Here is a 26057-nt window from a genome sequence, read left to right as displayed (position 1 = left end):
CAATACTGTTATAGGCATATCAACAGCTCAACATCGGCCAATTCAGAAATATCCAATGGTGCAATCAAGTTCATATCAAAGTTCAAAGCAGAGATGAAACGTAAACAGCAAACCAGAGAAGCTGTGAGGACCCCTCGTTCCTGTTCAAGGTAAGTTCTGCTTTGAACTTTGATATGAACTTGATTGCACCATTGGATATTTCTGAATTGGCCGATGTTGAGCTGTTTATTGCACACTGTTTGTTTATGTGATTTGATATGCCCATAACAGTATTGTTATTTATTCATTGCACTGCGCCACTTTAATACACTAGAATTTCAGAACCTGACTGACTGTATCCCTTAGTTGTGGGTTTCCACTTCGATTACTCAGGTTGTTGCTAAGGGAGCTTCCTTTTGTTTGACAGAATAATAGTATGGCAGGTAGGAAGGTTTAAGCCATTTGTCTTCACATGCCATGATCAATCTGCCCTTGTGTCTCTGGGAACTAAGTTGTGGTACACAGTACCAAGAGGTCTCTCAAGTAGGGGACACATGGACTTCATAATGTGTGGATTGTCTTTTGAGTCTGGAGGAGACCAGTATTCAAATTTCCCAACCTGTCCTGAATCTCACTGGGTACTCTCTCTCTCTCTCTCTCTCTCTCTCTCTCTCTCTCTCTCTCTCTCTCTCTCTCTCTCAGCCTAATATATCTCATAGGAGTCCAGTGGCATCTTAAAGACTAACCGTTTGGTGTAGTGGTTAAGAGCGCAGGACTCTAATCTGGAAAGCCGGGTTTGATTCCCCACTCCTCCACTTGAAGCCAGCTTGGGGACCTTGGGTCAGTCACAGCTTCTAGGAACTCTCTCAGCCCCAACCACCTCACAGGGTGTTTGTTGTTGTGGAGATAATAATGATATACTTTGTAAACCGTTCCGAGGAGGTGTTAGGTCATCCTGAAGGATAAATGGAATGTTGTTGTTGTTGTTATTAAAATTTATTCTGGCTTGAGCTCTCTTGAGACCGAACTCTTGTCATCCGATTCATGAACCATTAGTCAGAGGAATTAATACTTCAGGCTGCAGATACTTCCCACCTAAGATGTGTCTCATAAGCTTACTTGGGCTAATAAAGCTGGTGAGTTGCAGTGGAGAGCTGCATACGCTGCCCTGTGGGGTAAAAAATGTGATAGCCCTGGGCCCCTAATCACTTGCTTTTCTAGTGCTCATGTGGAAAGCTCAAAATCCTTGTGTTGCCACCGTGTAACTACTGCCATGTTGGCTTTAGTTGTCAGACAGCCAAATAATAGGCAGATGGCTCGTGCATTTAGGTTTCTTGGCAGCAAGCCAGACTGCTCATTTTTTTTTGTATTTAAAAATACAAGATAAGCTTCAGATCTGAAAGAAGAAAAAATAAATCTCACAGCTGCAGGGTCTGTGGCAGTTGTTCTGGCTGATAAATATGTACAGTGCCTCAGAGCGTTCCCTCTTGTGTATATTGTGTCTACATAAATGTATTTGGAGAACAAATAGGCAAATCCCTAAGCAGGCATCTTAAACACAGAAATTTCATCTTCCGGAAAACCAACCATTCCTCCCCCCTCCTCAATTGTAGCTCTTAGATTTATGTTAGAGGGAGGCAGGTGAGGATGCAAAAATACTGGCAAGAGTATTTAGCCCCACCATCCCATTGAATGGGGTCTGGTTGCCAGCTTCTTTGTAGGCAGTGTGCCCACACTAATAGCCCCATGAAGGACGGAATGGTGGCATGCAGATGCTGTGGGTAGTGGGGCCAGGCCAGGAGTTAGCAGCCTGTTAAAACAATATGGGAAAAGCTTTTCTCGCACCCCCAATCTAATATAAATGGGCAGCGTCAAAGTTGTACACACTTGCATCTCACTAGAGTTCTGTGGACAGACAGAACGAGTCTCTTCTCTCCGTCCTTAGCTATTAACAGTACTTGTGGTTTTGGCTGCAAATTAGCACTCTACTGGTTCGAATCCCACTACTGCCATGAGCTCAGTAGGTGGCCTTGGGTAAGCCATTCCTCTCAGCCCCAGCTGTATTGTAGGGATAATAATAACACAAACTTGTTCACCACTCTGGGTGAGGCACTAATCTGTCTAGAAGAGCGGTATATAAGCGCAGTTCACGTTTTCTAGAATCTCCTACCTGACCATCATTTGTAAAGAAAATGGACAAGGCTGAAATATTTTGAGTTCTTTCAGTGTGCAGAAGGCAGTACTCTGTTTTTACAAGCAGCGAGGCTCCCATACTTCTTCATCCTGCTGTCTGCTGCTTTCTCAGATGAACGGGTTGTTTCCACCCCTAGACTGTTGCTTCCTTTCCTCAGGTCTGCATGACTGGCTGTTCCTCACAAAGCTTGTTGTCATGGAGGGTTCCATTAAGGCAATCTCCCTGCGGGGCATTATAGCTCCTTGGAGGATCTGGGAACTTTGAACTCTCGGTAAGTTCTTTATGTCCCCTAGAGATTGCATCACTAGGCAACTCCCCTTCAGAACTTGTTCACTCGGGAGCCTGTAGTGTAGTCTCTCTGTCCATTTGCTCCAGTCCCCTCCTGCATGAGAAAATTGTGCACACTCGCTGAACCCTTCGGATGTGTCTAATTTCTGTGTAAACGAGCCATTTCTGTGTGAACGACCCATTGTAGATCAAGCACCACAGATAGTAGCTTCATACCACTTCAAACAACATGTTTTCCATTCAGGCCCATGTATGGAGCGATAAGGTATGTTAAAATTTGAACTGTCTCTTTACAGCTGCAAAGGGACAGTTTCTCCATTTTTTTCTTACGTGCTTAACATCAACACTGTTGCCTCTGGGCACGACACTGCCTGGATTAGCCATTGCATCTTTATTACGCCTACAGCTTCAAGGTCTGATTATTTAAATATCTGTCATATTCTAATAAGATTTCGTGTGCGCCAATCTGTCTGCAGTAGCCAGCTGTTGATAAGTGCACATATGCAAGATAGTATCTGTGAATGCAAACCTGCCATCCATTTTGGGAAGGCCAATATGGATACCGGTAGTTAGCCCCTCTTGATCCATTTCTGATTAGGTCCTTTGCGTTTTCCAGAAATTTTGGCTTGCAAGGATAATGCTTTCTAAATAAATTGAGATGAAAGGACTTGACAGCTATTTCTCAGCTCACGCTCTGGATTAAAACAGGTCTTATGCTGACAGCAGTGAGGCCAGACAGGAATGCTAGAACGAAAGCTGACAGCCCTCTGGAAAGGAGGTCAGGGAACCGTGGATTAAGAAGTAAGGCAGCGGGGAAATCAACTCTTACCTATAAGCCTTTTGGAGCCTGGTTTGCTTGCTCTGTTAGGAGATTTAGAATGTTAAACAAAGCATAAATAATCCAGGCATTATTTTTAATATTTTTCCTGTACTTCTCAGTCCCTAATGGAAGCTCCAAAGCAGGTTTTAAGAAATCGTAAGCATGGCTTCTGCATACTGACTGTTCTCATGAATATCCTCTTTTTTAAGATTAAAAAGAAATTGGCTTCAGTTCAACACTTGCAACTTTGGGTAAGTGAATGCCTGCTGATCCAGAACCTCGGCAGACGTGGTGGTTAGAATTCTGCTGTCCGGCTCTGTGCTTCTAACTTCTTCCGTGCTATGCCTGGGATGCTATATATCTACTCCAGGAGCACATGTGGCAACAGCATGGGGCTTTTGCACAACACTTTCCCTCCACTCTTCTTGTCCCCTTTCATGTGCTTCATTGACATTTGTAATCAGGGCACTGGTAAGAAGGGTCCATGCCACGGGGGCTGGCTGAGGAAGGAGCAGTAGGTTTAGGGTTGCCGCTGGTTCCTTACTTCAAGAAATTGTTGCTTCTTTGTTTCAGAAACATGTGGAAACATTCCATCGCTGCAAAAAGCAAGTCCTAAATATCTACAAGCATGGTATATTCAAGGTTCTTTCAGAGTCCTAGCATGCTTATGATGGCATTCTTTTACTGTCTCATTATGTGTTCCTTGTTTTGAAACTGTTTGGGTGGCACCTCTGCAGTAGTCCTGGCAGAGGGTTAGATACAGAGGAGTTGAGCTCAGACCCTAGGTTTGCCTCCATCCTGCATTAGCTCTCACTGCCAACTCCAGCTTGGGCAATTCCTGGAGATTTGGGGAGTGGTACCTGAAGGGCGGGGGGGGAATATGGAGAGGATGCTCAGCGGGAAGATGTTGCCATACAGTCCATCCTTCAAAGGTGCCATTTCCTCCGGGGAACTAATCGCTATGCTGTGGAGATCACTTGTAATTCTGCACGAACTCTACCTTGAGGTTGGTAATCCTAGTTTTCAGGGAATTTCTCTTTAAGAACAACTTATAAGGAAATCCAAATGCTCTGATTTTGTAGGTTATAGGTATCCTGGCGCAGGCTGTCATGCACCAGGGCCTAATTTGCCTTCCTTTGACCTCAGACAGAGAGAGGTAGGAGGGGTGAAGGTTGGGTACCACATCCATCCACTCTCCCCCAGCTCTCTTCCCCCTCCGAGCTGGGAGCCACAGCAGGTTAGTCCTTGGCCTCCTCTCTCAAGCCAGTGGGCCTGGTGGCTTCCAGACTTTGTGGGGAGCTGTGAAGAAGGGGGACATGGTGTTGTCTCCACCGGCCCCTGATACAAGATTTGTCTGATCTGGCTTTCCTAGGCCCCTCTGCATAAGCATTTCCACTGTATTCAGAGTGAAACACAAATGATGTTGGGCAGCTAGGATTGAAATGTCATAATCTTGTGACTGATGCAGAAATGGTAGCTACAGGGGAAACCTTTTTTTTTATTCCTTCTTTGTACAAAAGCGAAAGATGAAAGGAAGTTTTAGAACACTGCTTACACGAAACTCATTGAAATCATTCCAGGATGTTGCCATAGTCACTAGAATAGGTGTCTTTTTAAAAAGGATGAGGGCACTGGTTGACTACTAAGGTTGCAGAATCCGTCTTGGGAAATTCCTGGAGATCTGAGGGCAGGGCTTGGGGAAGGAGGAGTTGAGGAAGAGGAGAGAGCTTAGTTGGGATGTGATGCTGTAGAGTTTACCCTCCCAACCTGCCATTGGATGTTGTAGCCTAGAAATGAGTTGTAATTCTGGAAGAACTCCAGGCCTCACCTGAAGGTTGGTAACCCCCTTAACTACTTGCAGTGCAAAGCTTAATTTGAAGGCTTCATTCCCAGAACCTAGTCATTGTTATGGTTCAGCTGTGGAACATAGGAAGTTAATGGGTTTTTTTTCCTAGCTATTTATTAAAATCTATTTAAATGCTATGTATACATGTTCCATTTTGTTGCACCAGTAAAGGTTGGTGCCTGCATAAAGCTACTTAGGTACTGAACTATAAGTATGAGACAAGGAGTGGCTCTGGGTTCATATGATTGTCTCCTTTCTCCTCTTTTTTTTACATATGCATCTCCTCATTTTTATTTTTGTTGCTAGAAAGCAATGCCTACCAGTTTATCTGCATTGTATGTTTTCCCAGTCATGATGGTCATTACTGTACAAGCCTATTTTTAACCATGATTCCAAACACTGGTTTGGAGCAAGCTATGGTTAGCAAAAAATGGCTGTTTTCAGATGTTGCTAACCATGGTAAGTCCTGAAAAGGAAAGGAGAAATCTATATGCGCAAAAGGAAAACGGTGAGAGAGAATCAGCCCTAAACACCTGGATTAAGGTATTTCCAGTTACAGTTTCAAAGACATTAATGGAAAATTGGCGATTTCACCATAACAATGTGTACTTGAATTTTTATGAATTGTTAGCATCACAGAATTAAACACAGAAGAACAGCTGCTTAAATAAAAAGATTCCAAACTTAACTTAAAACATTTTCCTTTAGCTCCGTGCTTATTATGTTTTACCCCTTCAAGCCTTTTGCTTTGCTTGCAGTCATGTATCTAAAGGTAGATTTTTTAAAACCAGGACAATGGTAGTCTTGGAAACTCCATTCTGAACCAGGGACAAAACTAACAGTGAAATTCTAAGCAGAGTTACTCCAGTTTAAGCTCACGGATTTCAGTGGGCTTACACTAGAGTGACTCTGCTTAGGATTTCACTGTACGTGTTTGAGTATTGGCACCAAACTTTGCCACCAATGTTTTGTTGAATTAAAAAAAAGCCTAGTAATGTTTCTGTTTTTAAAACAATCATATCACAGTGGAAATGCCTGCTCTTTTGCCCTGAATACAGCGCCTCCACCCTAGCTGTTGGCCTGATTGTAGCCAGGATAGCATAAAGTGGAACTTTCATTGTCATGATAATGGCATATGCTAATACTAGCAATGGAGAATGTATAGCTCCTTTGTGACTTGTTTCCATATTTCCCTTATGGCTCTATGCTAGACATTATCAGAAAATAGAGTGCTTAGCTAGGTCTCCCCCCCGCCCACATTGTTCCAGGATTCTATAGTGAGTCGGGTTGAACTTGGACCCTGGAAACTTAATGCAATCCTGGAGAGAATTATACTGCTTAGAAGGGTATAACTCTGGGTATTTTTGCACTGTTGGGTCGGAAGTTTGCTGGGTGTCCTTGATTCAGCCACACTCTCAGCTAACCTGCCTCGCTCCATTGGTTTGAAGGTAACCTCATGTATTTATTATATTCAGTTTGGTGTAGTCATTAAGAGCAGCAGGACTCTAATCTGGAGAACCGAGTTTGACTCCCCATTCTTCTGCTTGATGCCAGCTGGGTGACCTTGGGTCAGTCACAGCTCTCTCAGAGCTCTCTCAGCCCCACCCACCTCACAGGGTGATTGTTGTGCGGATAATAAATAATACACTTTGTAAACCGCTCTGAGTGGGCGTTAAGTTGTCCTGAAGGGTGGTATATAAATCGAATGTTACTGTTATTACAAAACATTTCAGTGCTGCCTTTCGACCCAACTCAGGGTCCCCGAGGTGGCAAACGTTAAAACATTTCAAACAGCATTTAAAAAACAACGTTTAAAACAAAGCAACTAAACAAAACACACAAAAATGCACAAAGAGGGAGGAGAGATAATGAGAGTTAGTGAGGGAGTGCCAAACAAAAAATCTTCACCTGCTGGAAGAAGACAGAAGTGGAGGGAGACAGACAAATCTCACTGGGGAGGGAGTTCCAAAGTTTCAACACTACAACCAAGAAGGCCCTTTTATGTGTTGTTCTTGTCTAGACTCAAGGTGGGGGCCTCCGAAGCACAGCCTCCAAAGACGACTGGTCAGGTAAGTTCATATGGCCGTCAACAGTCCTTAGGTATACTGGCCCTAGGCCATATAAGGCTTTAATTGTCAATGCCAGCACCTTGAATTGAGCCTGGAAACAAATTGGGAGTCAGTGTGGATGGAACAAGACTGGAGTGATACGGTCCCAGGAACCCCTCCAGTCAGCATTCTGTACCAACTGAAGCTTCCAGACAGTCTTCAAGGTCAGCTCCACATAAAGAGCATTGCAGTAATCTAATCCAAATATTACAAAGGAATGCACCACAGTGGAAAGATCATTCCCAACTAGGAAGGACAGCAGCTGTCTCACCAGCTGAAGCTGGTGAAAGGCACTGCTAGATGCTGCTGCCATTTGTTTATCCAGTAGGGGATGCCTGGGTCCAGCGGCACCCCCATGCTATGAAACTGTTACTTTAGGGGGAGTTCAGCCCCATCCATAATAAGAGAGATCCCAATTCCTGGCTTAGACCTCCCCCCCGCCCCCCACAAGCAGCACTATTTTGTTAACATTAATCTCATACTGAGATTCTTGGAAGAAGACCAGGGTGGTTGCTAATATTAATTTCAAGATGCTTTAGATCATACCTGTAAAACGTACCAGTTTTCTTGCAAGAATAGCAATGACTTTTTAAAGGGGCATATGCCGAGGATGCTTTTGTGTTTTTTTAAGTGAAGACCTGAGCAATCCATACTCTGAATGCAGATTGCTAGGACAGAAATGTAGCTTGGTAGCAAAAAGGAAAAGGCTCAATTCCATGCATGTTTGTTACAGATAAAAGAGGCTTGAAGCTCTGCTCTTGCTTACTGGCACTTTTTGCAAGAAGCACTATACCCTATCGATGTAATAACTCAGTAAGGAAGGGCAACAAAAAAATCCCAACTTGCAGCGAACAGTCAAAACGCAGCGATATGTGGGGCAGCATGTCAACGTATACATGAAGTAGAAGTGATTACATCATAAGAAATTAGGCGTATGATGTTAGGCTGTGAGCTTTTCTTTCCTTTAAGGCATAGCACAGTTGTGTGTCTTTTACCCAGAATATTGTTTGTCTGAAATGTTTGTTTTAAGTAATATGTGAGTAGGGCTGCTAGCCGTTCCCCATCCTGTCCACATCAGTGTGAGCACAATACTGAGGCACCAGGGGCTTCCAAGACCACGGCTTATTTGTTCAGCTGAAATGCCTCGCCTCGACTATCTACTGTTTGGCTAGTTGTTTCCTTTTGTATACCTCTGTTGATCTGCCAGCTCTTGAGTGGGTGGCTATATTAAGAAACCAAAGCTGTTGGTACATATAACATTACTCTCTAGACAGGCGGTAGAGATACTTCCATTGAGGTCAGAAGGAGGAGGATACTGAAGCTGGAATTAAACGCCTGCGTCGAGGTGTATTTTTAAAGCTATTGTTGTCCAGAGCAGGCCCACAGATGTCTGCTGTGGGTTTACTTTAAGACACTCACACCTCCTTTTAAAATAATTGATCTCCGAGGATTGTATTGAATGCTAGACTGATTAATTCAAAGCACTTTCTATTTCAATATATCTGTCTGTCATAATGCTTATCCAATCCCAGCTTTATTTCTGAAATTGCAGACCTGGTGGTCCATTTGTTTGTCCTGAACTCTCTCTTTTTTTTCTGAATGTTTGAATGCATCCTCCACAGCAAAATGGGGCTGCCAAGACCATAAATCACTAGCCCTGCCACCCCGTCTAGCAGAGCTTTAAAAGTCTTAACGAGGGAGCTTTATTTGAAAATATTAAGGTGCCTGGTCCCTAAGTGTATTTGTAGATCTCTCCTGTTTGTATCTCAGTTCTGTGTAGTTGCTAATGGGAGGTGAATGACTTGGGGTAATGAGATCTCAGAGGCCGTGTAAACTGCAGCGGGTTCGTACTCAAAGCACCACCAGTTTATTCATTTCCATTGGTGATTCGGGTTTATTCTTGCGAATGTTTAGCCTGTCTTGTCTTTTTTTTTTAAAGTATAGCAGATAACAAATTAAAAACCTAAACTGTACTAAGACTAACTCTTATCCAGTTGATTTTAAAATCATTCTCATATGGCAAACCTTTAGTGAAAGTGCCTTTCATTTATTTATTTTTGGGGGGAAGATTCTAAAGATAGAGGACAGTTTAGCACAAGATAATTTAGAGTTGAACAAATCAAGGGCAGCTCCACACTTCACATGCCATTCCTGTTCACTGTGTGACTTAGCCATCCCACAAAGTGTGTGCAATATGTATGTTCCTTTAACACCAGTGTATGTGCATCTGGGAATCCAGGATTCCAACAGGCATGTACATGAGTGTTTTGAAGAGGTCTGTGCATCATCCCTTCTTCAAGCTTTTTGAGTTTTATTTACTTCATTTGTACCCTGCCTTTTTTCCCAATGGGGACCCAGTGTGACTTACATTGTTCTCATCTCCTCCATTTATCCCCACAACAGCCCTGTGAGGTAGGTTAGGCTAAGAGTGTGTGATTGGCCCAAGGTCACCCAGCAAGCTTCCAGGGCAGGGTGAGTATTTAAACAAATAGGCAAATAAAGCCTGAGTGGGGTCAAAAAGGCACTTGTACAGAACATCAGTTCACTAGTCCATATTAGATCCTAAGAGAGATCCCAGTTGCTCCACCTTTCAGCCAGTTCAGAGTCTCCACCCTTTCCCCTTTCTGTTCTAAACAGAAATGGCTGTTTTTCCATGTATGCTCACACACCTGCTCTTAAGTGGGAGGAGAAGAAAGGCTATCTCGTTTCCCAAGCTGTCATTCAGGAAGAGGGCTAGGATATGATTTCATAACCGCTCCCACAGAGGAACATTAACACTCTTTTGGCATAGGTCATGTGCCACTTTAGGCAAACCTATAGAGATAGACTCACTCACACTACGGGGGCAGCAATGGGAATATAAAGATGAAAGCCAAGTGTATCATGCTTGTGCTAATGGAATTACAAATGACAGGTGCTTGCATGTGCTCTTAAAGATACTGCGCTTTGGGATCCACTGTGCATTCTGTTAACTTAGCTGGTTAATGGTTGAGAATCTTAGATTGAAAGGGAGGGAAGAAATCCAGCACATTTGTGGCTCAAAGGCTAGCCCTGAGATGAGAGGGGATTCGTAGCTCATGTTTATCTTGCAGTATTGTCTTGCTTATTTTTCTGCTCCCTCTGTTTTGCACAACAGTTTTCCTCCACTCTTCCTGTCCTATTTCAGATTTTAGCTATCAGTAGGGAATGTTTAAAATTCATCACTTCCATCACATTCTTTGTATGAAGTGCTTTTGCGGGTATGTGTCTTTTCCCTGCTTTTCAGGCTGTTGCAAACATACGTGTGCTCAGCGCTGCACACAGTCGAATTGAAACTTGGCCTCCTGGCAATCCAGCCTCAGTGCCAAGATGAATTTTGCATCATGTGTAGACAATGTGTAGACAATGTAGAGTTTTACATACATGTACCTTTATATCTCTTTTTATCATGCATGGTTTATTCTGCTTCTATCATTCACTGGGAGGAGCAGATTGCTATGCAACACATGGAACCACTTCCCTGGACAAAAACACAGTGCCCGAGGGACTGTCTTCTGAGACTTCAGCAGGCATTGCCCTCAAATGTTCAACATTATATGCACAGTCAGAAGTTGCATTCATGCATTACAAGAAACCACAGCTTGCTTAAACCCTGACTACTGAATGCAGACGGTCCATCAAACCAGGGTTTGGGAATCACTGCGTTAGTTGAACTATCACAGCTTTCCTCCATTCCAGGATCTTAAGAACTGTAGTTTAGTGCCTATGCCAAGAATTCTGTTAGAGATCCACCCTATCGGTCAATTTCCAGAACTCCTTAGGAGAGGGACAAATGCATTTAAAAATAATTCTGGTACCCACTGTTTCAGTTGGGGATTAAAGGTGAATTCTTGGTCTAAAACTTAATTAGGTGTTGGCAGAATGCCTCTCTGCGAGCCTAAGCACAGTTATTCCTGTCTTGATTTCAGTGGGCTTAGACTGAAGTAACTCTGCTTAGGATTGCACTGTGAATGTAATAAATCTATATTGTTGTCCTATTCCAAATACAATTTTATGAGATACCGTTGGTAATAAAGTATTCTGAAATGTTAGGTTTAAGAACTGGTTCCTTGGTTTTGAAATATCCATTTCTTACTCTTTTTTAAAATATGGGTGGTTTTATCACAGTTTATAAATGTGATTCACTTTTTTCAAAGAACAAACGCACCACTAACTTTCATTGCTAATTTAAACATCTCACCTCGTTCTGTTTTTTTCTGGGCTGGTTCAGAGGTTAGCACCAACACGTTCCTGCTCACCTTACTTCACATGGGAGTGTTGTGTTTTAATGCTGCTTATTCCCATGCATCGATGAACATAGACACGTGGTGTGCCAAGACTGTGACTGCTGGCGAAATGCCAGTGTTCATAGGCTTCATGTGACTGGGTGATGCAATGGGAAAGGAGCATTTAAATCAGTATTCCCCAACCTGCTGGTGAACGCCTAGAACTTACAGACAAGTATCCTTCTTGCAAATGCAGGGTAGCCCAATTAACATGGCCTTTCCCTGTCAGGATTACTTTCTGGGCAATGGTTCGGGGATTCCTCCGTGGCCGTCAGCTGCTCTAGGGTGGTGTTGAGGAGCTCTGGCACTCTTTCTCAAGATGATGCCCCAGCTCCTTCCATTGGTGAGAAGTGGGGAGGTGGTTGATGCTGTAGGAGTGGTCTCGAGGATTGTGATTTAGCTGTTCAAGGCTTGCGGCAGACACTTTCACGGCACGTGAGCATGCTGTGAAGCACAGCCGGGGAGTCCTTGTTAAATGTTCCCATTTCCATGAAGAATGTCGCTGTACTGAGCTTTTCATTGGTGCTCCAGCCTTTGGTATGCTCCAGTACTGTCCGCCAACGTATCTAAAGCACAGTTCATCTGGAATGTTAACGTAAGCTCTTTTGAAGTGGACGGGAGTTTTGTTGGAGCATCCAACAACTCTTGTTCACTTTGATCAGGCGTTTGCAGAAGAGCTTCCTGGCGGACAGGTCCTTGTGCTTTCTGTGTCTGTCTAACATACACTGTCCTGCCCTTGGCCGCCTCTGGAGGCAGTGGAGGGAAATGTCACTGCTTCTTAGCATGTGTGTGTTTAAACTGTGTGTGTGTGTGTGTGTGCATTCGTGCGTCTACATTTTATGTTCATTTTGTTCATACGTGCTTTTTGTTTCTGTTATGTTATGTAGTCTTATACCAGTGGCTAGAAGCAGATCGCCTTGGCAAGAGCTCAGATACTGCAGACAGAAAATCAGGTAAAAAACAAAACAAAGGGGGCGGGGCTTAACATCTTACGCTGTCTGTCCTTTCCCTAATCTTTTAGCATTCTCTTGAATGATAAGTTAAATTTTCTTCCTGTGATTGGTAACTAACAAAACAACAACAACAAAAATTTAATCTGTGCTTGGGTGTGTTTCCTTCCCCACCAGGTCCTCAGAAGCATCTCATTTTTTTCTGAATCTAGTAATGGAATAAAAGGTGCAATAGTCACCTCATGCTACTTTAAAGAACCTTCTCAGGTGCTAAGATTTTCAGTGCATCTGATCCTCAAAAGCCACGTGAAGTATGGTAAATCCCACTCCTGCTCAGATTCCCAAGTAATCTGGGTGGAAGGGCAGGAACAAATGATTAGTATGGACAGCCCAGTAAATCCATAGGAACATTGAGCAGGTGACTGAGCAGGTGGTGGTGGAACAGCTGCAGGGCTTCCTGAAGGAAGTCTCGGCCCTCGACCCCTTCCAGTCTGGGTTCCGTCCAGGACATGGGATGGAGACGTTTCTGGTCGCCCTCACGGACGATCTTTGTAGACATCTGGATCGAGGTGGCTTGGCGCTGCTGATACTATTGGATCTGTCGACAGCGTTCGATACAGTCGATTACGATCTTCTGACTCACCGCCTTGCCGATGTGGGGATACAAGGGACTGCCTTACGGTGGCTTGTCTCTTTTCTCCACGGTCGAGGACAGGGGGTGGTGCTTGGGGAGAAATTGTCATCCCGCCACCCTTTGGTGTGCGGGGTCCCACGGGGAGCAATATTCTCCCCATTATTGTTTAACATCTATATGCGCCCCCTTGCCCAGTTGGTGCGAAGTTTCGGACTTAGGTGTCATCAATATGCAGATGACACCCAGTTGTATCTGTTGATGGACGGCCAGCCTGGCTCAGCCCCAGATGTCCTGAAACATGCTTCTGCAGCCATGACTGGGTGGTTGAAGCAGAGTCGGCTGAAACTGAACCCGATGAAGATGGAGGTCCTGTACTTGAGCCACGAGGGATTAGGTTTGGAACTCCAGCTCCCGGCCCTCGATGGGGCACCATTAGTGCCAGTTCCGAGGGTTAAGAGCCTGGGGGTGATCTTGGATGCCTCCCTGAAAATGAGGGCACAGGTCACAGCAGTTGTCAGGTCCTCTTTTTTCCATCTGCAGCAGACCAGGCAACTTGTCTCTTACCTGTCAACCTGTGACTTAACTACAGTGATCCAAGCAACGGTCATCTCTAGGCAGGGCCGGGGCGCCCATGGAGGCCAGGTAGGCGGTGGCCTCAGGGCGTGGGGTGGTGGAGGGGGCGCTGGAGGAGGCGCGGGGGGTGGGAGCGTGCACCACGGAGCTGCAACCTCCCAGCCCTCCCGCCCCGTGTTGCTGCCGCCGCCAGCACACGCCCCCGGCTGGGCTCAGCAGCCGCAGGCAGGCGTCTGTGGCGGTGCAGGGCAACCGAGCGGGAGAGCTCGGAAGCCACCCGCACGCCGTCCCAGCCACCCGCTGCAGTGATCGGGCTGGTGCGCGTGTGCACCCGTGATGACGTCACACGCGACGTCATCACGCAGGCCGGTGCGAGTGTGTGCGTGTGCACGCAGGGGTGCCCGGCTCGCCGGCCACTGCGGGCGCCGAAAACCCTGGTGCCGCCGCTGTCTCTAGGCTAGATTACTGTAACTCCCTCTATGCGGGGCTGCCCTTGAGCCTGACCCAGAGATTACGGCTGGTACAAAATGCAGCAGCGCGTGTTATTACAAGAGTGCCAAATAAGGCGCATATAACACCGTTCTTACGCAAGCTGCATTGGTTGACAGTGGAGTACCAGATCAGATTCAAGGTGCTGGTATTGACCTATAAGACCCTGTGCGGACTGGGACCAGCGTATCTAAAGGACCATCTCTCCCCATATATTCCCCAGAGGACACTCCGATCAGGGGACAAACAGCTGTTGGTTGTCTCTGGCCCCAAGGAGGCCTGCCTAGCCCCGACTAGAGCCAGGGCCTTTTCGGTCCCGTCTCCCACCTGGTGGAACACTCTATCTGCTGAAATCAGGGCCCGGCAGGACCTACTATCCTTTTGCCGGGCCTGCAAGACAGAGTTGTTCGGCCAGGCATATGGCTGAGGCTGGGCCTCCGCTGGCCTGAAAAAAGGGGTGTATAAAATCTTAACCCTCCCTATGAAGGCTGTCCACCATCCTGTTTTAAGTGTGTATTAATACACTGTTGTTTTAATGTAGATGAATTTTTATTGTATTTTAATATGTTATCTGCCCTGAGCCCGCTCACGGGGAGGGCGGAATAGAAATTTGAAACAAACAAACACACAAACAAACAAAATTGCATGAAACCTAATGGAAGATAGTACTGCTGAAAGCTAAACTGACAGCTGTTGATACTTGAGTTTGCAGTGGGACCTGCTTTTCTAGGAGGTGTTGAGTGAGGATTCTATGGGGGAACACCAAGCAGAAGTATGACTTGTGTTGTACCAGTAGGCAAAAGTCAAGTAAAATAAGATGACCATTAAGACATGAGAACCCTTTTCATTATTGGGCGAACCGGATCCTAGCCTCTGCAAAAAGCTTTCAGAGTAAGTGTGGTCTTTGCTACAAGCAGCTAGGACCTCATACTTGCCTCTTTGCTTTGTCTGAACTCGCTCACTGTAGCTTCTCCCTGCAGAGATGACTGAAACGTGGTCTAGTGGCAACATGGAAAGCTTCTTGGTGGGCATACCAAGTTTATGTCAGTGGGTTACTGTGATTTCTGTGAACTGTTCACAAGATCAGGTTCTGTAATGTTATAGTCCAGCAGGAAATGGCAAAATGTCATGAAGCGATCCCCCATGTGTCTCCCACACATAACATGCCACACATTGATGAGTTTCCTAGAACTCATTTACTTCTCTCCCAAACCAAATAAACAATCCTAACTTTCCTCCATCTCACTGGGATAAGAGGTGCTTCAGAAGAACCCAGAAGGCATCACCTTTGTGTCTGGAGAGAGCACTTGTTCAGAAACAGCTGCCTCTGCTATAGGAGAAGGCTTAGCTTGTAATCTCCCAACATTTTGTAATTGGTCCCAGCTAGGGTTCCCAGGTGCCTGTTGGTGGTGGGCAAACTCCCAGGGATTTGCCCCCTCATCTGCTGATCGCCCAGCGATCGGCAGGAGGAGGTAAACTCCCAGAGCTTGCCCGCCATCGGCAGGCACTTCAGGAACGCGTGCTGTGCATGTACTTCCACCCGATGCAACGATGTCACTTCTGTAAGTGACATCGTCGTGCCGGCCGTGGGAACGTCCCTGCGCTCCATTTGGGGTCAATTTAGGCCCCATACCAGCCGAATTGGAGCTGTGCAGAGCGCGGGAGCACTCCCACGGCTGGCACAACGACGTCACTTACAGAAGTGATGTTGCCACACAACTGGCATGATGACGTCACTTCCAGAAGCGACGTTATTACGCCGACACCGGAGCACACATGCGAAGATTGAAACCGGCACTACAATAGCTAAGTGCCAGGTCCCAACTCTCCCGTCGGGAAGAAAGAAGAACCTGCCAAGCCTAGTTCCAGCACACATTGGCAGCCATTTTGTGGCGGTGCCCACTACCCAGTCTCAAATTTTCAAAAATTGCCACAGCCTGAATGAGATTGGTAGCGCAGGAGTCTGAGAGGAGGACAGGGTGTGTGTGTGTGTGTGTGACGGTAGGCAGCAGTATTACATCACATTGTGAGAAAATCCAGAAGTGACATGCCTCTCTAAGTATCGGCTGGAAACTCTATGGTTTTCCCCTGAAGTGATGTAACACCGTCACTGACAGTGGTTTTTTGCTTTTTTCCCTTCCTGGTGGAAAATACGACTTGGTGGCAGGACTTTTCTCACCTCAGTGGAAAAATGGGAAGATTAGAGGTCAGGAATCCCCGGTTGTAATGAGCAGAAAGAAACTGAGAACTCCCTCAGAGCAGCTAGCAATTCAGATATAATTGAGAATTCTAACACTACGTTGTGTTTTTTTTTAATATACCCTCAAATCTAGGGATGAAGGGTCAAACCTTTTGAGGGGAAAAGGAGTTCCCTAGAAAATGCTGAGCTAGTTTAAAAATGAGAGAGAGCAGAAAGATGGCTGATACAAGCCACAAGTAGTGTTAGACTCCTGAGGCAGTGGGTGATTTTTTTATATATATCATGGTGGCAGACTACACAACAGAATACATAGCTAACTATAAGGCTAAAATGTTTGAAGCTGAGGTCTAAGCAGATGTTGAGCACTTGCTGTTGTAATCATCATCCTATTCAGGCAGGGATCACACATTCTTGGCTAAATTATCTGCATTTTGCTGTGAGCAGTGGTCCTAAAAATGAAAATATGTTGTGGATAACGGTGTTGAAACTTTATCTGGCTTCCCTATCTTAAAATGAAATTTTAATTATTGTTTAGCAGCTTTGTGGAGATTACTTAGCACCCCAAATAGAGTGGAGATTTGTTAATTGCACTTATATTTTGCAAACCTGAGTGACGCAGGATTTTGCAGGCCAACTGCAGAAAGGGTCTTCTTTATAATCTTTCCTGCAGTGTGCAGTGCAGTGCTGCTAAATATTCATTGAAGTACTGCTAAATATTACTGCAGTGCTGCTGCTAAATATTCGTTGAATCAGATTATCCTGCTGTTGTTCTCAGTGCTTTTGGATTTAGGGCATCTTCATACAGAATATGCTTTTTAAGGATGTATTTTGCATAAGTAACCTATACACTGATTGGGGAAAGGGTTCCTCCTATACCTTTTTCTCAGTAGTAACTGAGAGCCAGTGTGTTGCGGTGGGTAGAGTGTCAGTCTAGGAAATGGAGAGCCTCAAGTTTGAACCTCCACTTTGCTATAGAAGCTCACTGGGTGATGCTGGGACTACACTAAACTGGCGTTCCCTTCCCAGCAATTAGCAGTAGGAGGTAAAGGCATCCATACCTGTTGTTCTCTCTTGCCCTCCCCTTCTAGTGGGAGGAACTTCTGCAATGAAAACAATGCAAAGGGTTAGCTCTCTTTTCCCATGCTGTGGCCCCCAGTAATTTCTTTCATGAATCCTCAGTAGCTTTTTAAGGTTGGAAGATGTCTGGAGATCCACTGGCAGATCTCCTACAAAATATGTTGTTTGATTCTAAATTTTTGCGATGTTTCACTTGGATATAGAGTTCTGCATGCATACCTTCAGTATTGGAGAAAGGTTAGTATGTACAGTAGGAAATCCTCCATGTGTGCATTGGAGCCCTTTACTGCTTGAAGAACAGGTTATCCTCTGTCTGTAGAGAACGTGGCGTGGAACCTGGGGCTGCTGAATGATGGTGATGGATTCTGGTTTTATTTATTTATTTCATATCAGCTTCACCCTTTTTTCTAATGGGATCCCAAACCCTCCATGTCTCTTATAACAACCCTGTGAGGTAGGCTAGGCCAAGTGTAACTGACTTAAGGCAATGCCTAAATGCCACAGATTAATTAATACTATAAAGATGTCACATCTAAAGATTTAAGCAAGAGAGAGAGTTCCATTTCACCAATGAAAGCTGGTTTCAATTCTTTAACAACAACAACAACAACAACAACAACAACAACAACAACAACAACAACAACAACATTCAATTTATATACCGCCCTTCAGGACAACATAATGCCCACTGAGAGCTGTTTACAAAGTATGTTACTATTATCTCCACAAAGTATGTTACTGTTATCTCCCTGTGAGGTGGGTAGGGCTGAGAGTGCTCCAGAGAGCTGTGACTAGCCCAAGGTCACCCAGCTGGCTTCAAGTGGAGGAGAGGGGAATCAAACCCAGTTCTCCAGATTAGAGTCCCACGCTCTTAACCACTACACCAAACTGGCTCTTTAAAAAATGTTATTTGGAATACAGAATACTTTCCCCTGATTATATGATGTTAGTACTGAAGAAGCCTTCCAAGTTAGACTGCATCCACAATGGATGTGATTCACTTCCTAGTGTAAAGCCATAATGGGAGGATTTACAGTACTGAGAGCTTGCAGTTAAACACCCAGCTTTGTATACCTTGTGAAGATCATATTAGCATATACTCAGCATTTGTTTTCCATAGAACAGGTTCTTTTCACTTTACTTACAAGTTGAACAAAGCATTTGCCTCCAATTTTGCATGATTATCAGCTTCATAATTGCATTATAACCTCTAATTAAAAATTATTTGGAAAGTTATCATTTCAGACATGATTCTAGAGCCATATACTTCTCAGCAGAGTTGTATTTCATCAAAATTCCTTTGTCACGATCTGACCCCTGTCCCCAAAGACTTGCATGTTGGGTAGAGTGTCTTGCATTTTGCAACAAGAAATAGGGCGCATTAAGTGGGAGGGGGTGGCCCCTTGAGAGGCTGCCATGCTGAGCTGTGTTGGGGTTGGTGGGTTATAATTTGTGGAAGCCTGATTTGCAGTATATACAGGAAGGATGTAAATAACAGTGAGCAAAATGGCAGGAATTCTGGAAAAGCTTTTCATTTCAAAGTGTATATTTCTCCACTGCCTAGAAAATTTCAGTTTGCATTGTAGATATCAAAAGCTATAGCCGCCTTTGGGGAACAAGGCTTATACAAATGTAGCTAGTCTAATATTACAGTTTTCAGGATTTAAGAATGCTGGCTGCCGTCCAGCATTCCATGTGCATCCTAAAGATAAACCAGCATAAATTTCGCTCTACATTGCAGGATAATCTGTACCATTCATTGTGGGATTTGGGGCCTTTTGGTTTGTGGTATCCACGTCTCTCTGCAGAGCACTGTGTATGTAGATAGCCCTTTTTTGTCTTTCAGAACCATACATGGCTGGTGAGGAATGTTAAGGCACATGATGAGGCTGAATAGGAAAACTCAGCCTTACTTAAGTATAAACAAGAACATCTATCTTTGTAGATTATTCTTGTCCTCCCCTTCCCCCAATGCCATGTAACGTTACAAGAAAGGGGAATTGTCTGAAATGCCCTTGCTTGGGTAGAATTTGAGTGCTGTTCCAATGAGTGTGTGGGGAGAGGGGGTGGGGATAATCTGTATTTCCCCTTTCTTGCATCATCTTTTTTTCTGGACATGGTAGATTATTTTATGGGCTGTTGACCCTCCATGGTTTTTCAAGGGGTGCAGAAGGTGAAAAGTGGGGAAAATGTGTTTCCACAAGGTCACTCCATTCATGGGAGCCTGGATCCAATTCAGTGTGTTGCCTGTAGGGTTGCCAGCTCTCAGTTGGGAAATTCCTAGAGGTTTGAGGATTGAGATTGGGGAGGGTCTTTAGTGGGGTATAATGCCACAGAGTTCAAAGAAGCCATTTTCTCCAGGAGAACTGATCTGTCATCTGGAGATCATTTGTAATTCCGGGAAATCTTCAGCCACCACTTGGAGGTTGGTAACCCTAGACTGTACAGTAATTTTTCCACAGTTTGTTAATCTCTATATGACCTAATCCTCAAAAGTTTTCAGTTCAACCAAACTTCCAGAGTTTGAAGGCTTTATGAAGATCACCTTCTGGATTTTCAGTGAGGATTCGACATAGATTTACCAGAAATAAAACCTCCCTTTACACACGCTCTCTTTCAAGTAGAGGGGTAGATTCCTCATCACCTTCACTCGAGAGACCAGGCTACAGAGAAGGGTTAGGGAGCCTGCTCAAACTTGAGGCCGTTGGCATTGCTTGAGGCCGTTGGCATCAAAGTTAATAAAACCTAAAGTATTTCAGAAGGTAAGCAGTCCTTCACCATTTACCCACATTCATTGGTTATCTTGTCTTAAGGATGAGCAGTACGGTTAAATAGGTCACCATCTTGAAGAGCCTATTGCCCCATGCTGGGAAGGGAGATGTCCAAATGGATCTCAGACCTGAAAGCAAGCTGGGGGCTTGGAGATCCAGATGGAGGGGCTGCTTGGCACAGAGTGGGGGAATCTGCTCAGGAGTTCTGAACAGTTATCCACAGAGATCCTGAGAAGAAAGCATATGGAGTGGGACTGGGTTTGGCAAATGAGTCAAAATCCAGGTGAGCAGTTCCAAGAACCTATCAGAAGTTGGAATAAAAACGAAGAGTGGATGAAGAAAAAAGGAACCAAAGTTTGATCTTCCCCTCCACAGGGAGACTTGCGATCCAAATATAGGCGAAGTTGGAAGCAAGTCCTCTGATTGGTGCAATGGGAAGTGCCACAACCAGAGACCCTCTGCTTCCATCCCCAAGCGCTGACCACAGCCACTTTGGACTCCTAGAAGCCCCCTGGAGGGTTCTGACATATTGTTGAGACTTTTCAGTCTCTGGGTTCATTCTGGATGCATGCAGAATGAACCCAGGCTGGTCTAAATATGTTAAGGTTTATTCAAGAAAGTTTCAGGAAGTTACCACTCCAAACAAGCATAGGCAAGCATAAAACAAATAATAATTAACCTTTGATGAATAGGTCCTAACTGACTGACTAAAATTACCTGAGTTAGCTACCTAGCTTCTCTCATTGACTGGGATTCTTACCACAGGCTCAAGAAAGGCCAGTCCATGCCTTGGAGGGCATGGAAGCAAACCTCTCTTCTCACATACTGATGGGAGATAGTGAACAGAGAGAGAGAGAGAGAGAGAGAAGTGTCCCATGCAGACACGATTTCAGGCCTAACCCATGAGCCAGTGGCCAATCAGGGCTCAGTTGCTTAATCAGCATTGCTAGACTGCATGGAGGTGTTTCGTGGTAGGCTGTCCAAGGTCGTGGTACATTTTCTCCTCAGAGCAGGTCAGAACTAAGCCTGCAGAAACTTAAAGCCTAAACCAGAATGTCAAACCACACACAATATAGATCTGATGGCATCTTTTACAGGAAGCTTGAGGTGGGAAGGAGGTGTTTCCAGGAGAAGCTTTCCAGTAGGAAAGCAGGAAAAAGAGGAAGGTTAGAGATGATCAAGGTGTCTGGGGAGTAAAATTAATCAAGTTACATGCTGAAGTCACAGAGCACCGTGATTGGATCAAAATGCTTAGAATAATAGTTGAGGACTTGTCCATGCCTAAGTAGGTCAGTCTCTCACTGGGTTTCTTGTTTGTGCATTTCCACAGAATACCTCCTCCCATATTGTCTGGCCTAGCAGTTACGATCTGCCTCACAAGGCTTGCTCTCTGTGTCTCTTGTCTTCAGAGGTGAAGCAGTGGCAGACAGAGACAGGGCATTTTCAGTAGTGGCACCTTAATTATGGAATGCCCTTCCTCTTGAGGCTTACCTGCTGCTTATGTTGTTCTCTTTTAGCTGCTGGGCCAAAATGTTTTTGTTCAAGCTTTTAATTAAGTGGTTGGGTTTTTTAAACACCATTTTACAGCATGCCTTTAGTCTAAAAAAGTGTTACTTTAAGCTGCTTAATCCTGACTGATTTTATGCACTGGGGGCATTTTCCAGTTCTGAATATTAGTTGAATGTTTTAGGTTTCTATTCGGTTTTATTTTTTAAGCGGCCTTGTGCTGGTTCCCTAGAGAAGTGGCACAACTTTTTTTCTAAATAAAAAAATAAGTTAGCCGTTGAAGTTCATGGGCTAAAATTTCAATAGCATAAGGTAGTCTTCTCCTGCTTTGCTCCTTATCCTGCAGATACCTTCCAGAATAACTCCCAGAGAAGATTTGTCAGACCTTCTTGAGTTTCGTAGAGCAGGGAGCCTGATCACAGACCGGAAGTAGAGACTAGTGCTGAAGAAAATGGAGGCAGAAGGGTCATGGCAACGTAGTAGGGCTGCCAGGTCCCACGCCCCCAGCTGCCCCTCCCACTGCCCACTTGGCCAGTGCGGGGAGGGGACAAAGGTGAGCAGTGGCAGTGGCAGGCCAGAGCAGGCTGCACACAGGCTCTGCATTCCCGATGACATCACTGTTGGTTTAAACCGGAAGATACAGCATCTCAGTGGGGCCAGTTCTTCAAGAGTCCATAGAGAGGTTTTGGTCCAACTACGTTGGAAGAATGAAAGTATTGGATTGTTAATGTGCATATCCTTTACAATTCCTTTTAAGAAGGAGGAGAGGAGCTGCAAGTGAAAAGATCTTTTTCTTCTGTTTTCTTTTCTCTGACCAGAGTTTGCTTTGAAAATGTTGTTGTCTTGATAACAGTGGTTGTTTCTTTTTAATCTGTTGCAGGAGAAAATTTTGACCAGAGTCCCTTAAGAAGAACATTCAAGTCTAAGGTCTTGGCACACTATCCCCAAAACATAGAATGGAACCCTTTCGATCAAGATGCAGTCAACATGGTATGTAGGGAAAAAAATTATTATGAGAACAGATTACTCCTGTCCGCACAAACTCTTTCTTCCTCTCCTCCCATCACCCAGAGGTGTAGTATGAAATTTGGAGGGAATGGGTTGCCAGCTTAATAGGCTGCCAACTTGAAATTCTGTGATTGTCAACTAGGTTTTTTAAAAAAATTTCTAATAAACAAAGATCATACATTAATTTGCAGTGTGATACTATTTGCTTGAAATAGTCACATAAAGTTCAGTTGAACGAACTTCCCAGAAAGTGTGTTTGGATTGCTGCTGAATTGAAGTGTTCATTTAAATCTCTTAAGAAGAAAATCTTGTAAATTATTATGCTAATCTCAGTTACCTTGTTGGCATTTAGGATCTCTGGGGAAAGTGAAGAGCTGTTAATATTTCTCATTACGGTAAACATCTTGTCTAATCGGTAAAAAAAACTTTTTAAGTGTCTGTTTTTGAAGCACATATTTCAAATTGCATTTATTAAACACTGTTGATAGAACATGCTGAAAGCAATAGTTTCTGATTGCCTCTTGGAGCTTGTGGCTCAGAATTAATGTCAAGTGTTTTAAAGTTTGTATTTTTCTCCACTTGTTTTAAATTTAGATTATGGCTATGTGCTTTCTGTTATATCTTGTATGACTGATTTAGCAATACTACAATACTCCTTATTTGTTGTCTTATATGCACAATGTAAGTTACAGCTTAGGAGGAGAGTAATTTCATGTCAATGCCGTGACATCAGTGACGAATGTTGCTATTATGTAAAATGACAAATGCTGTTGGATAGAAGCATTTTACAAACTGAACTGTGTTTTGTAAATGTTTACTACCACCTGGTAAACAGAAAAGCCCAAATGTCTGTATTCATCATACGTTACAGAGGTTTTTGGTTAATTGTGTGTGGATGATTTGTGAGCGGTGGTAACTTGTCATCACTTTGTGGTGATCTTGTATGTTGATGACACAGATTGTGAGTATTAATCTGGTTGTTTATGTAAGTTGTCTTAGGGCCTTTGTATTTGAATAGGGGAAAAGGTAGATTAAAATTTTTTAAATAAATACATTACAACTCAAGATTGGGCTGGCTAGTTCAAATCAGTATCTGCTCTTGAACTTTCTCACCACATCACAGGAATAAGGTTAGCCTTATGAGGTTGCACAATGCATGGATGCCCGATGCAGCAATCTCCCATCCCCTGTGGTTCAGCTAACACCCTACTCTGTGGGACAGCAGGAGGGAAATTTGGTGGTGTGGGGGAGAAATAACTGTATGCTGCAGCAACATCACTTCCAGTTGAGCAGGCAGAAGGGATATTGCAGCACCAACATTACCATAGAGATTTGGGGAAATCCTAGCCTTCTTTCCACCCAGTCAACTAGAAATGATGTCATGGCCTTTGTGACACCAGCCCTCCCCAGGCTCCTCCCCAAGTTGCTCCTGAGGGGTAGCAAACTGAGAGTTGCCAACTCCAAGGTAGACAGTCATTTTGCCTGTTACTGTTCCCCTTCCTCTCACGTTGCTTTTGACTACAGACTCCTTAAATTTGCTCTTCCTAAGCTCCTCCATTTTCCTATCTTCTTCGCTCCATTAGATGGGCTATAATGTTCGTTTTTAAGTGTTCCTGCTATGTTGATAGTATTTTGTGATTGTATTTAACCTACTTTGAGAGTATACTTAGAAGTGAAACACGGCTGTAAATAGTGACGCTTTCAGCCAATTGAGTCAATAAAGCTGGAACCAGAGCCAGTTTGGTGTATTGGTTAAGAGCGGCAGGACTCTAATCTGGAGAACTGGGTTTGATTCCCCACTCCGCCACTTGAAGCCAGCTGGGTGACCTTGGGTCAGCTACAGCTCTGTTGCAGCTCTCTCAGCCCCACTTGCCTCACAGGGTATTTGTCATGAGGATAATAATAACACACTTTGTAAATGGCTCTGAGTGGGTGTTAAGTTGTCCTGAAGGGCCGTCTATAAATCGAATATTATTGTTATTGAAAATTCACCAAAATGTTGCTGAGCAAAGGAATCCACGTTTGATGAAAAGAAGACACATTTGAGAGTCATTGATTCGCAGACTAGAGTTGATGGGGAAGCCTTATATGTCTTCCATGCCCAGATTTAGAGCAGTTTAGCCAACAGTAACTAGAGAGCCTTTTGCGTGCAGTGCTCCACCGTGACATTAGGCCAGCACCACCAATCACTGTTAGGATTCAACATCGCAAAATCATTTCATGCTGTATAAAATGGATTATTATTCTCCGAGGGAACAATTAAACATCAGCCACATAACCCTGCAACCATAGAAGTTCTGTTCCTATTAACTGATGTGAAAATTTGCACGCTCATCTAAAATCCTTAGCAGAACCAAGTCAGGTACTGTTGCTTTAATGGTGCTGCACATGTTCCCATACTAACGACCACAATTTTTGTGACTAGATGTCCCGGTCGTCTTTGAAAAACATTGTCACTGGAAATAGACTTACTTGAAATAACAGTTTTCTTCTAACAATAACCAGAGGCATTTGCTGGCCTTGTTGATAACAGTCTTGTCATTCTCTGTTGGGGGGTGGGTGCGGATGGGCCTGTTTTTATACAATTAGAAATAGGTTATCATCCTTGGAGGAGGATGCACAGTTCATTGAACAGTCTGTTTTGCTGCATGTTAAAAAATGCAAATGGCACCTGGAATATCTAGTTCATTATGGGGAGGGCTTTTATGCAAACTGTAGCTGTTAAGAGTTCTTACTTCAGCTGTGCAAGATGCCACACGCACAGGTCATGGGCAACACACTGACAGATAGGAAGATACAGGTGTGCTAGAGCTGCTGCTTCTCCTTAGTGCTGCGTTTAGCTTTTATGGCCTTGGAAGAATGCATGTATCATACCTTTCCACATTACATTTTTAAGATCTGACTGTAACTTGAAAGAATACTGCTTTTGACTTTTTAAGATCTATAAACGAAGGCAGCATTGGGTAAAAGTGCAAAAATTCTTCCCCTAAAAATAAAGACTATTTACCTTCCATCATTCCATTACTTTACTAACATGGGTTGCAGTCACGGTTATATGCGCTGTTGAACAAGCGCATCCACCTGCAGCAACTTCAACATAAGACACAGAGATTTCCATGTACCCCAGACGTATGTCAGGAATCAGGGTATACTGCCATCCATTAACAGGCACCAGCCTATTTGAGCTTAGTTGTGCAACGCCATCACCAAATCATATGGCTCCCAGGCTATCTTCTACCTGGACCATGCTTAGTGCTAGACCTACTTAGCTTCTGCATCATGTAGCTTCAGACAATTTGTTGCACCAATT

General features: G+C 44.1%; 1 protein-coding gene across 5 annotated transcripts in view; it reads left to right on the top strand.

Annotated features, from left to right (window-relative positions):
• DENND5B (DENN domain containing 5B) overlaps nucleotides 1-26057 on the top strand; it is a 181890-nt gene that overhangs the window by 85531 nt on the left and 70302 nt on the right. For 3 of the 5 annotated variants that reach the window (XM_054988150.1, XM_054988147.1, XM_054988151.1), the window contains exons 2-3: nucleotides 12427-12492; nucleotides 22620-22729. In XM_054988150.1, coding sequence (XP_054844125.1) covers nucleotides 12427-12492; nucleotides 22620-22729 — 176 coding nt within the window. Of the gene's footprint in view, nucleotides 1-3864; nucleotides 3913-7147; nucleotides 7197-12426; nucleotides 12493-22619; nucleotides 22730-26057 lie in introns of those variants that run through there. The other 2 variants (XM_054988148.1, XM_054988149.1) reach the window with 2 other exon arrangements.

Source organism: Eublepharis macularius, chromosome 9 (genome assembly GCF_028583425.1).
Source record: "Eublepharis macularius isolate TG4126 chromosome 9, MPM_Emac_v1.0, whole genome shotgun sequence".
In the NCBI taxonomy this organism is placed as follows: domain Eukaryota; kingdom Metazoa; phylum Chordata; class Lepidosauria; order Squamata; family Eublepharidae; genus Eublepharis; species Eublepharis macularius.
Note: the sequence above shows the minus strand (reverse complement) of the source record. Positions and strands in the feature narration are given on the sequence as shown.